General features: G+C 37.7%; 1 protein-coding gene across 4 annotated transcripts in view; it reads right to left on the bottom strand.

Moving 5' to 3' along the window:
* Positions 1-6,857: 6,857 nt before the first annotated feature.
* ZNF148 (zinc finger protein 148) overlaps positions 6,858-13,607 on the bottom strand; it is a 107,709-nt gene continuing 100,959 nt past the window's right edge. For all 4 annotated transcript variants that reach the window (XM_031454509.2, XM_031454505.2, XM_064494386.1 and 1 more), the window contains one exon: positions 6,858-13,596. In XM_031454509.2, coding sequence (XP_031310369.1) covers positions 11,998-13,596 — 1,599 coding nt within the window. In that variant the 3' untranslated portion in view covers positions 6,858-11,997. The remainder of the gene's footprint in view (positions 13,597-13,607) is intronic.

Genomic DNA, 13,607 nt, shown 5'->3' with positions numbered 1-13,607 from the left:
TGTCCACAGTGGTCTTACTTCAGATTAATCTTCAATGACAAGGAGAACTGGTGAAACATTTGTTCAGAAAACACAAGTAACTTACTATACATATATATATTTATATAATTATATTTATTTATATATATTTATATAATTAACATATACTTTTTTTTCTTTTGTTTGTCATTGTGATGCACTTCCCTGAGGCATGCTTGCCTATCTAAAACTTCACAGATATTATGCACACACTCAGAAAAGTTTGCTGGCTTTTGAACCAGGTTTAGTTCCAATACTTGGCTCTCTCCTCTGCACAATACAACCTCTCTAATCCAGGTTAAGAGATAAGACAAAAAAAAAAAAGGTTTTCCTTTTTCCTGCACTTTACAGTGCATTTCCAAGAGCCCCAGTTGCAAAAGGAAGTCTATCAGAAGGGCCGTCAGGTGTTACCAGGAGTTGGAAGAGGGTGACTCAGGAGATGCAAACCTGATGGAAGTACCAGCCCCTCACAGAGCCTGAAAGCTCCCAATTTCCCAGAGAGATGGGACAGGACCCATGGGAGGCTGGTCTTGCTATGTCTTTCCTGGTTGGACTGAGTGGAGAGGGAGGAGCCGCCACTGTCCTGTGTCAGATGTCCCCAGCTCCTGTTGAGCAGGTTTCTCCTCCAGGATCTAAGCAATTTGTTGACTCTGAGGGTTTGCCCTTGGACAAGAGAAAGGCATTCTCTATCAGCCACCTGTCATCTGGCATGAGCCAGAACCTGGTGGGACCATGAGAAAACACAAGGTTCAAAGAGAAGCTGAATGAACAGGGTCCAATTTATCTTATGGCTGATGGTGGTGGCAACCTTACTGAACTGTGACAACAGTGCAATCAGCACTCACCTTTGCTTAAATATCGTATATGGAAGACCCAGTGACAGACCTTCAAGAGTCCAGATGAGAAAAGTCAGGTCTGAGTTTGAGTCCTGGATCTTCCTTTCCACTATGTGATATTGTCTGAGGTCTTCAATGTGTCTGAGTCTCAGTGTCCTCATTTGTAATGTGGAGTTAGTGATACAACCCACCAAGCCTGCCTGGCAAAGTTGTTATGAACATTCTAGAATTTTGCTGGAGATTGAAATCCAATTCAGCTATCCATTGTTTTCAAAATCCACTCTTTTCCCTCTCATTTTGAAATTCACATGATAGGTTTCCTGGCCCCACTTGCTGCTATCCGCAGTCTCAAACTCCCCAGCAGTGCTTCCTTCACACCACCTGCAAGCTCTCTGCACCCTCAGGTGTAACTCATAGGGCCTGGGCGCTCTCTTTCAACCATATTCACCAGACATCTGTTGAGTGCCAAGCACTGCACCAACGCTGACACACAATGGGAGCAAGATGGCTCTGGATGGGCAGGAAATGAAATCAAATTCTCACACAAATAAGCAGATCGCTACAAACAGCCAACTATGCTAGGAAAGAACTGCATGGGGTGGTCCAAGACTCTGAAATGGTTCTGGGCAGGGGTAGTGGTGGGGGTTGCAGGTGGCACAGGGGGAGGGTGGTTATGACCTGATCAGGGAGATTAGGATAAGCTTTTCTGAGAAAGTGATGCTGGGGCTGAATCAGGGTTGGGGGTGGGGGGAATATAGAAAACTGTGTCATTGTGGCAGAAGGGGTCATAAGCAAGTATGAGAGGCTGAAGGCAGTTCAGCAGTGAAGAGCAGAGAGGATGAGAGGCTCACTGTGGGGGAGGCTGGGGCTATGAGCAACAACCAACCATGCAGGACCAAGGTAAGGAGCTTCGTATTTATCCAGGTAGCAACTGAGATGCTTCTGAAGGTTTGCGGCATGGTTGCTATCTGGAGAAAGTACTGGAGGCCAACAAGACTCATTGTGCAGAAACTTGCAGGAGACCAGGCAAGACTTGAGGGTGGCTTGGGCTGCAGAAGTGGCAAAGAGAGGGAGTGTTTGAGAGAATTTGAGGAATATTCACAACTCACTGCATCTGTGAGTTGCCAATCTGACTGATGAGATCATAGTACATTTATTGAGCCACATCCAGCAGTGAGCAAGGTCACTTTCCATTGACAGGCCAGATGTGTGGACATGGTTCTTTTTAGCTCTTTCCTTTCTTTGTTCCTATGCAACTGAGGTGAGGAAAGGGCTGGGACCCACTTGTTCATTGATGAAATCCTGGCTGGCTTGCTCTTTACTCTTCTCATATATTGAGATGCCCTCATTTCTCTGGGTTATAAGGTGCCAAGGGGAAGGAAATGGCTCTAGAAGCCTGTAGTCCTGGCCACATACTCTGGCCCATTTGTACATGAAGGCTGGGAAACAGGTCCAACACATGAGAAGATACCTTGTTTCCTACTAGCCATTGATTCTTTCATGCATCTCCTTTGGGGATCTTGTTTGGAAGTTTGTAGTCGAGTGCAGAAATCTAGCATCTCCAGGCTCCCTGATCACAGCATCACCTTAATGCCATCCATCCTCCACACCATTTCTGATACCTTCACTGCTAATGCCTCTTTTATTCTCTAACATTGTTCATTCATTCACTCAGATCTACTTATGTGTGAGGGATGGTTCTACATTCTGTGAACAAAAATGCCCTCAAGAAGCTTACAAACTAATCCAGGAGTTCCACAATCTTTTCCTGATGAACAATGTTTTGAATTCTCCTGAAATGTTAATACTAAAAAAGGTAAGATAAATAAACCTAACTTGCATGGAAGGCTGGGCACCACACACCATCCATCAGCTGTTTCTGCTGTAGGTATACCTGTTATGGCACATATAGCCACTCAGAAGAAGAAAACAAAGGAGGTAGCAGAGAATAAACAGAAATGGTGGAAGGAAAACAAATGTAAGAGAAAAAGGTGAGGGAGCAAGCCCACTGCATCCACACAGACACATGTGCCTGCCTCCTGCCTGGTGAAGCTGGCCGCAGTGCTCCAAACGTCCAGGACTTTTGTTTTTGCCTCCAGGACAGCCAGGTTCCTGTTCATGACTAGCCAATAGCTTGGGATTCAAAAGTCCAATATGTTCTTGCTTTTGTGGGATGATGTTTCTGCCTTTTTTTTTTTTTTTCCCCTCTGCATGTCTAGTGACTTTGTTTTTCATTCACTGCAATATACAGTGTTCTCCACAAGGTCCCATCCCTTTCAGGGTCTCTGATAATGGAATCATAAATTTACAAAATTTCTGTCACTTCAACCTCACTAACTAGTTATTCCTTGTTGGTCAGTTAAATCCAGACAGGCAGATTCTCTCAGATGTTTCTGAAAGATGATATTGTCAGCAAGTCAGGAATTTATTCCATTTGCTGCTTTTCATGAAACGAAACTTCCAACACTTGTCCAACTCTGTTCTGCTTTGCCTTTGTGCCACTTCTGAAATCCAAACTAGGGAACATTTGTGCTTTTACAGTTTACATATTATCTCAAATAATTTGATATTCACAGCAGCTCTCAAAGGGATTTTTATTATCCCCATCTTACGGGTGAAAAAACTGAGACTCAGGAAGGATAAGTGACTTGTACAACGTTATATAGGTAGATCAAGGCAGAGCCACAACTCGAAGGTCTACGTCCCTTGCTCATTTCACTGCTCCTTATCTGCCCATGCAGCCTGCAGAACATCACCAGCTACAGTCCTCCATCTCACAATCCTCCTCAGCAAAGCCATGCACAGCTCATTGAAGCTGTCCAGTGCAGCACTGGTTACGCTGCCTTTGAGTGCCGTCACCTGCTCTCAAACCACGAGGGCCAACTCCACAAACTGCACAGGCAAGGGCTCCCAGCCAGTGTCTCCTGTGGAGTCCCCAGTTGTTCTGAAAGCATCTACTCAGTTGTGTCCTCTTTTTAACATTTAATTTTGTGCTCTAGCTATCAGTCTTAACCTTCATATTGTCACCGACAAGCTACGTGACAGTGCAGGAGTTCCCATAAAGAAACAAAGGAAAACCATCATATTGGAGGTTTAAAGGGAAATTTTTACAGTGGCCTGAACACCTTGAAGAAAATGGTTAAGGAAAAGAGAACACCAGATAATTAGGGTCCTGTGGAGTATCATCGTCTGGGTACTAACCAACAGTGCATGATTTCAACAGGTTTAAAATGCCATTCCGTGAAGGATGTGCTAGAATGACTAAGAGCACTGGTTTTCCTGCTTTCAGGAAAGCATCCTCCAGCATCCATTCCCAACACCCCACTGAAATATAGGTGATCCTCTAGTGCATTTTCACCCTCAGGTTTGTGAATCCCTATAGTGGTAATCTTCCATTTCTGTTAACAGGTCAGTGCTTCTGAACAAAGCCTACTGTCTCATTTCCATGGCCCAGGACTGAATCCTATTCATAAGTTTAATATTTTAATTAGGGGATGATTTTTTAAAAATGCCTTCCATTTCCACTGTATCTGTTTGTATGTATTTCCTATCTTCTAGATCTTATTTATTCAACTTGTCTAGAAAATACCCTAAAATGAGAAACACTACTACTTACCCATTTGTTAAGTAGCACAGCACTCAACATAACACTGAATATTCGCTTTAATAATCTAAGGTACAACAATATTGCATCCTGCAACTGATACCATTATACCATTCAGATACTCAAATAAAGAAGCTAGTAGCCTCAACCATTTATTATTTGCATCTAGCACAATGCCTGTTACAAAGTAGGTGATCAGTGCTGAATACTATGCCCCAGCAAGGATTCAGATCAACAGAAAACACAATTACTATCACAAATTACACATTCTTTGGTCCCCCTCACCACTTTGACACAGGCATCATAGTTTCAGAATCTTACTAAGAACGGGAGAAGCTAGGGAAAATTAAGAAAGTTACAACTTTAAAAGTTCATCTGAATAAATGGGTGGATATGCAAAGGCTCAAATATTCTCTATTTCACAATTCAAGACCATTTCTAAACTTGGATTCTTCTAGTAGTTTGAAAAATCACTTTGAAAATGTCATTGTCATTTACAGTATCACATTTCACATCCCAGCTCTTACTCATATGCATATACATCTGCAAGAGTGTGTTCATAAAATGTTTTTACTGTAAATGTCCTTTTAAGGCCATTTGAAAATGACAAAAGAATTAAAATTCTGAGACTCAAAATTTACTTTTAGTTCACTTAAAACTCTTCCACTCCATTGATTCTTTATCCATCAAATGAATGTAATTGATTCCAATACCATATCAGGTTAATCAAAGCGTGTGAGATTGCTAGCACTCTGCAGAAAAATTTAATTCTATCCAAACATGTAATTATAAAAATCTTCATACTCCTTTTGCGCATGATAAAATGTCAAGTAAGACTCAGTAACGTAACACATTAATTCAAATGATTTCAATTTTATTTTTTCTCATAGTCTTCAGAAGGTGGGAGAACTATCATGCAGAGTATCTCACCACCCCTCTCCCTACCATTCCTATCATTCAAGAAAAACTGGGATCTAGGAAACAGAGTAGTACACTATCAGTGGTGTTAACATATACAATAAGCTAAAGCACCATGCTAATAAAGTCAGGGTCCTGGAACTAACCCCTGCAAAAGCCAATTCGTTTCTGTTTGTCCCAAGGACCCAAACTGCACTCCTAGCTGCAGACAGCTTTCTTACAAGGTGTCCCACTGGCCACAAGATAGGCAGGGGGAACCGGCAAGGAGGTAAGTGGATGAAAACAAATCTTCACTAATGGAAAAGAAAATCCCATGTAAGTTAACTGAGTATTATCCATAAAGAAAAAAATCACATATATTCTTAGCTCCACATTAGACATATTTCAAGTCTAAAATACTGGATGACAGTTAACATTTGACTCCTGCATTTTAGAACTGCCTAATAGTAACATTCTACACAGAGCTACAGTAAAGGCCCTGCTGTTACCCAGTTTGTCTAATGAACTGTTAATTCCATTCAGACATCTTTTTTTCTCTTTTTACTATTACTCTTACCATGGTTTTTAAATAAATTTACCATTAGTTATTTGGTTCAGAATATTGTGAAAAATTCAGCTAGGAAATTATTCATAAAACTGAATTCTGTATTTTATTTTTCAAACAGCCAGTGTCCACATTTAAAATGCAGAATTTGCAAATATAAATTAGTCTAATAATTCAATTAAAAATAAAACAAAACAACTTCCTTTAGTATCACAATACATAAAATAGTATTATAAACTCCAAATGGCAAGGTTAACTACATGACAGTAATGCCAGAAGCTGTGAAACTCGTTAAACCTCTTAATGAATAGGTCAGTTTAAAGAACATTTCTGTGTTCCATGATTATGCATGAAACAAGCTTTCATTGTATTATAAAGGCTCAGCAATTCATTCATGGCATAATATGGGGTCAAGCAAAATTTTATTTTTACAATGACAATAAAAAAACGCATTTAAACAACAACAAAAAATCCTCCCAATTGTTTGAAAACAATTCTCTTTGGAAGGTAAAATGTATTTTAAAATATATTTACTTACCGAATTTCAATTGCCAGGCTGTTGACTACTGATGTGAAAATTTGTATTTAAAAATATCACAAATATCTTTTTATTTAACAGTGAAAATTTCAATGTGATAAGTTTCATTGCAAAGCAATTTTCACCTGAGTAGACGTTGAAATTTAGTGCTCATATATTTGGAGGGGAGGTGGGGAAGGAAAAACCCACTTGTGTCAGATACTGAGTTTGTCGTTCTTTCACACTGATTTCCCAGGGGGCTGAAGAAACATCGGCTGTGACCTCCCCAGGACACATGACGCTCCCCTTTCACCTGTAAATTGGTTCTGGCATTTTATAAATTCTCAGTACCCATAATATTGCCGCTTAGTTACGCTTTCAAGCTTAGCAACCCAATTCATTCAGTTCTATACAACAATGTCTATATTATGTACATGTTTAATTATCAGTTAAGAAATAGAAAATAAAATTTACAGTGATTGAGAAAGGGTCAGAAAACGGGACAGGAGGAGTAATACTGTATAATCAGAATATCCTATTATCCTACCAGTTTCAATGACAGGGATTTTCCTTTATTAGTTGAAATACAAAGAAGGCATAGGGGATCCCAGGAAAACACTATATATCAGAAAATTCAACGTGCTCCACCATCAGGATTTCCATTACACATTTAATTTCTTCTGTACAATTTTATAAACTTGTTTTTCTTTTCAAAATCATCAGATTTCCAGATTAAATTCAGCACTACACAGTATGCCCTTGAAGTAAAATGAGGTTACCTGCTTTATTTGGATACCAAGTTCCCTTCCAGACAGTATTAAAATAAAGACAATTAAGACTACACAGATAAAATCCAGTATAATTCAAATCCAACAATGAAAAATTTCCCCCATATTGTTGCAAAATTCTTTCTAGTGAAATGCTTTGCTACAATAATAAAAAGCATACATTACATATAAAAGATACCAGTGTACTAAAAAGTGACAGAAGTGGACTAGCAAATCCTTCAAAGCACATTATATAAATGACTAGCATTTAAAAACATTTTTCCTATAAAATGTAGGTCATATACATTTATAAATTGGCGGTTTTGTTTCTAAAGCAGTGATGTGTGTGTTCAAATAGTTAGCTGTTCTGTACAGTATACTAATCTACTCAATTCAAACTACAATAGGTTTGTCTTTCTTTGTATTGAAGTTGAATAAATTCATCTGATCAGCTGAGAAATCAAGGTTGAAAAATAAGTATCTAAAAATCAAAGTAGAAAGTTTAGAATTCTTGAAATGTAGCTATTGAAATATGAAGAGAACTATTTCACAATGGAGCTGAAGTCACCTCAAAACTTATGGGCTTGAATCTAAAACAGAAACAAATATTAAAATCCAAAGCAAACCACAAAGTTAGGTAGCAGTACAGAAGCAGGAAAAGAAAAACACACCCCCTTCCTTCAGTGTGATGGGCACTAAGTTTTGCGGTCTTCCTCCATCTTGCAGAAGAGTGGTAAGGCCATTCAATGCTTAGTGAAAATGAGTACAGATGAAGTCAGATTTAGCCTGTCTCCCCTGCAACTTCAATTATGCTGTGTAAACAGTGTTATGTTCCCATAGGAGGAACAATGGAATTTGCTTATAAAACTGATTAAAGATAATCATTATTAAATGAAATAAAGATAATTAATAACTCTGAAATGTTTTTAGAACTTTCCTGATGCTACTTGTAAAGTTAGCACTGCTATGTATTATTGCTTACATACAGTACAACATCATATGCCTTCTAACATAAAGCAGTACTGTGATCTGTTTGTACATATTTACAGATTCTTAAAAACAAGCTGTAAAAACATTACATACTTTCAGACAATACAAATTAGCACATTGGTACTCACTTCAAAACAAATGGAATGCATAACATTAATAAACATCATAAAGGAAGACTCACATAAAAGTCCTTGATTGTCAAGACACGTTTATATATAAACTCTAACTGTGCAGAATTAAAGATTCAATCACAGGTACATCCTTATTTGATGAACCATATTTACAGCATGGTATTGCATAAAAAAATAAAATAATGTTTACAGGGTTTTACTTTTTTATCCATTGGATTAAAGAAAGCAACAAACACAACAAGAAATGTTTGTCTGCTTTAGTTTGTTTCCTACCAAAAGTTTAAGTGAAAAAAGGAAACATATGGTTTTTATTTGCAGAATATAGCAAAAACTGGAAAATTATTTCCCTGAAATAAAGCAATTTGAAACGGAAAAGGTTTAAATTAAATGGCAGAGTCAAAAAGTTGCTCATTGATTATAATAGTGCTTCTTCAAGTAAGTATACTGTGAAAAACGAGTTCTAGTTTAAAATGTTCTAAGCCTAAGAAATGTAGTTTTACAGTAATGCCTACTTTTAAAGTTTCCCGGCTTTTTTTTTTTTAAAACAGCCCTTTAAAAACCCAAATTAACAAAATGAAAGAAGTGGCAGGAGAGCTAACTTAGCTGGCACTTTGCAAGTTTCTCTGGCCTGTGGAAATGGAAGCCTACCCTGAGCACAAGGCCTCTTTTGCCTCTCAGAACGAGGAAACTTCCTAACCACTGACCACCCTCAGCCAGAGCAAAAAGGATGGATTCCTACGGTATCAACTAGAAAATCTGCAAGTAGGTCCAAAAAATCTAAGAGCCACTTCAAGTATTCTGAACCAAATGAAATATGTGTGCAATAAGTTAAAAAATAAAAAACACATACACACACTTTTAGATGTTCCAGAGATATTTCCTCATCTAATGTGGTATTTCCAATCTCCAAATGTGAGAATGTGTCCTAAGAAAGCACACCTCACTCACACTTCACCAAGTTTAAGGGTGTAAGAGCATGTTTTCATAGAACAATTGGCTCACTGAGAGAAATGAAAAAAAAAAATCGCAAAAGGATATCTCATATCCTCAATATTCTGATTTAAAGTAGCACAAAAGGCTACTTGCTTTCTCTATTAATGCCCAGATAGAAATTAAGTAACTTTCTGAACCAAAGTGGGGAGATGTTGAGATATTTATCATATGATAAATGCAAGGTAACTCTGGTAGGCATGCAGAATTTCACAGTAAGAGAGCAATGACTATACTTAAGTGGTAAGTCAGTAAGTTATGCCAAAGTATCATTTATCTCAAAAATGCTTATAATGTGGTAGAAAAGTCTGCCATTATGTAAAGAAATGTGTTGAAGACAGGAATACAACACCTGAACTTCTGCTTGCGTGACTGCCACTTTCAAAGGCCTTCCCTCCTTAGCTTCCCCTAACTGCTCAGCAGTAGAGCCACATTCTAAAAACTGTGCTGGTGATGTTAACACAAACAAACAAAAAGCTTCATGCTGTACACGTTCTCAACAGAGCAGAAATACTGATTGGGCTTAAAAAAAAAAAAAACAAAAAGCCAACTCAGGAAATAATGCCTACTACCATCCGATAGCAGTACGTGAAAAACACAACTGCCTCCCGAGGGTGAGCACAGTTCCATGGGCAAGGGCTTGCCTGAATGAAGCCTTCTTGAGGTTGTGATGTGCAACATGACACACACCACTCTTCAGAGTCAATAATGGCAGAAGTTAAATATTTACTTCAAAGAAGTCTAAAATTCTAGAAAAATTTGGCAGCAAAGACAGCTGTCAAATGGGAGAATACTTCAAGCAAAGTTTAATAACCAAAGTGTAGAGGAAACCACATTAAACATAACTTACATTCCTTATCATAAAAACACCAATATATTCAAAATAAATGTAAAAGATGTTAAGGGTGGCTATTTCTTTGTTCCCTTTCTTTATGAGAACAGTCTTGGGATAACATTAAATAAAAGAAAAAAATAATTTAAGTGTATAACATTCTATACTGAAACAAAGGCTGTAGATCTGTAAGGCCAATCTAAAAGTTAGAATGGAAATTAACAGTTTCATCATCCAAGGGTACTAATTTTAGATCATCACTGGTGCTCTATCAATATGTGCATTGTGACAAAGATGGTGGAAATTTAAAATAAGAAACCAAAAAGTTGGAACAAATTAAGGAAGATAATAAAATCAATATAACTAATGTTAATTTCCAAAAATTAAACTGTCCAAAGTGTAACTCAAACCATTGTTCTTTAGAAAAGTATATATATAATATGTATATATGTATAAAAGCACTGTTTATTGTACCATGCTGTATCATTTTAAGACAAATATTAAAAAAAAAAACATTCGTGGTATAAGGATAAAGTCTGTAGTTTATTTAGATTTTGAAATGCAACAAAAAGTTTCCGATCACTCATCTAGCTGAAAAAGAAATTGAAGTTACTAGAATTAGTAAACACTTTTGGTTTGTAAAATTGTAATGAGCAGTGTTCATTAAAAAGTAACTCAAGATAAAATAAGCAATTAAAATGCCCATTTCTTTAGTTTCTCTGGATACTGTTTAATTATCCAATCTATCAAGATTCTAGAAAGAGAAGGATTAAACCAGGTTTTACAGTTCCAAAGATACCCAATTTCCTTTTATTGCCAAAAATTAAAAATTTCAATTATGAGATGATTATGACACAACCATATCAAACCTAAAAATCTAATTTTTTTTACTCTGAGAAATCAAAAATACCAAATAGATTCTAAGTGCTCTATGTTAACTGAAGTGTATAGGTAAAGTAAAATACAATTAAGCTTTAAAACGTGGAATATACATTTTGTGTAAGCATTATGTTCTTGGGAATGTAATCTACAGAATATCTTTTTACTAAAACTTCAAAACCTTGATACCTGCACATGAAAAATCATAAAAAATATCTAAGTACAACTGTACAAAGAAACTGACACCAATATGCATACTTTCATAGAGAAGTGAACGCTTCAACAGTTATGCATTTTGGTAAAAGTTTAGAAAGTATGCATATTTTAAAAGTAATTAGGCTTTTAAATAGTGGAGTCTTAGACTATCAGATTTTTATTACTTTTTTTTTCTCAAAAAAAAAACCATGTCAATATAATGCAAAATGAAAATCAAGGGTATATGGCATATCGCTCTTTTTAAAAGGTGGTTTCTTGGTTTCTTTTTTTTCCCCCTATAGGACATACTAATTTATTTAAGCCATAATTCTCTTGACATTTAAACTTATAAGTTCACTCTGTAAAGTATACTCAGATTCCCTGCTGAAGTGCCATGACTATGCTGAAAAACTTAGAAACAGTATGAGTAAATTTCACACAATTACTAATCTCCTAAGAATGTACAATGTTATCAGTTAGGAAACAATTGTGCGAAAGTCTTTTTTTTTCCTTTTAAACTTGATGTAGGTGGAATAGCAAGTTTCTGATCTAAAACAAGTAATGCATTGCTTCTATAAAGGTGACAACATGTAAGGCAGTTCAAAGAATGCTGACTAACCAAACAAAATGCAGTTATTGGATTATCTTGCTATTCATATCAGCTTAACTTGTTATAACGCATTGCTCTTAAATCTGTACAGCACTCCATTTTACACAGAGTAACCCCACTCTTGATTAATCTGTTCTAAAGTGCCAGTATTATTTACACATTTTTTTTAGCCAAAAGTCTGGCCAGTTGTGGCATCAGGTGAGGATGTCATCCCAGCTCTATTATCATTTACATTCACCAAGGGAAATTCTGGAAACTCAGCACTTGTCCCTGGTCCCCGAAGGTTCACCTGTCCATTGGCAGTGCTAAATTGAGTAGCTATTCCAGCTCTGGATCCATGATATGGAGCACGGAAGGGCTGTTCAAAAGAGCTCATTTGGTAAGCTTGGTGGACAGGCTGAGCCTCAGCTTTCTTCTGAGAAGTCACTTGATCCAAAAAGTCCTGTGTTGATGTGGCAGAAGCATGGTTTGTCTCATCACCTGAAAAGGGAAATGAGTGCTGTGAATCACCAACGATTAGTCCAAAGTGGGACTTATCCGGAGTTGTTCTTAGTGGAGAATTCATTCCTGATCGAAAGCTGTTGATGGGCATGGCTGCATAGACTTGCTTGTCTATGGAAGAGAATGCTGGCTGATTTGGAAGGGTCTGGTTATCAGTCACAAAGTTAAGGCTCGGGCTATTCAAATAGGCATCATTCTGGCTAGTTCTGTCCAAAGCCTGCTGCAGAAACTTTGAGTATTCCTGCAACATGTTGGCTTTATCTGATGAGGATGCTTGGGAGCTTGACCCAACATTCTCCGACTGGGTGACCTCAGGAACTTCTGAAGAATTTATTGATATGCTAGAAGTCACCTCAGTGTCCGCAACACTGAATGTTATCTCATGCTGTCCATTAGCTTTATGGGAATAGTGATCCAACAGGGTCTGTAGTACTTCATCTGGAATAACATTTTTGTCATGATTGCTCTTTATCTCCACATTCAGTGCCTGTGAATCTAAGATGGATGCTGTGGTGCTCTCATCAATGACACTTGCCACAGCCGCCTGCGTCACGGAAGGCTGAGAAGCTATGGTACCCACATTCAGCGCATACTCCCTACTGTTGTTACTTGCTGCCTGAAGATACCGCTTCTTCTTCAAAAACTGCATGGCATCATCATAATTAGTGCTGCTGTGCACAGGTTTACTGGGCCCCTCTTGCAAATTGTCAACCTGGTCAATGTCGGCATTGCCTTCTGAGTCCAGTAAAGCCTGTTTGTCCACAAGTTCAAAAGCATACTTTGAAACTTTGCTCTCTTCATAAGTGGATAAAGGTGAAATTGTTTGATTTTGCTCCAGAGGCTGTTTCAGACTTCTCTTACTATTAATTTTTTTGAGAACCAGCTTAGGTGGATGTATTTCCCCTGAGGCATCTTCTAAATGGGATCCCCCAACCGAAGAGTGTGGCATTTCAACAGCATACTCTGCTACCATATACTCATCTTTTACTTTAGTACTTGACGAGTAAAGGGGCAAGTAATCATTTTTGTCCTTCTTCAGGTCAGATTTGTCCAAAGAACTCTCTTTGTCCATCCCAGATGATTTTTTCTCAGTTTTCTGCCTTTTCTTTTTTGGCAGTGAGTTATCTTTTGGTGATGTAGAAAAGCCAGAATCTTCCTCGGATGTCAGAAGGCCACCTTTGATGGCACATCTGTTCAGTTTTTTGTCATGATTTTCATGGCACATACGTTTATGTTTCAATACACGATCTGTTCTGGAAAAATACTGTTGATTTC

Source organism: Camelus dromedarius, chromosome 2 (genome assembly GCF_036321535.1).
Source record: "Camelus dromedarius isolate mCamDro1 chromosome 2, mCamDro1.pat, whole genome shotgun sequence".
Classification (NCBI taxonomy): domain Eukaryota; kingdom Metazoa; phylum Chordata; class Mammalia; order Artiodactyla; family Camelidae; genus Camelus; species Camelus dromedarius.
This window is presented reverse-complemented; position numbering and strand designations above follow the sequence as displayed.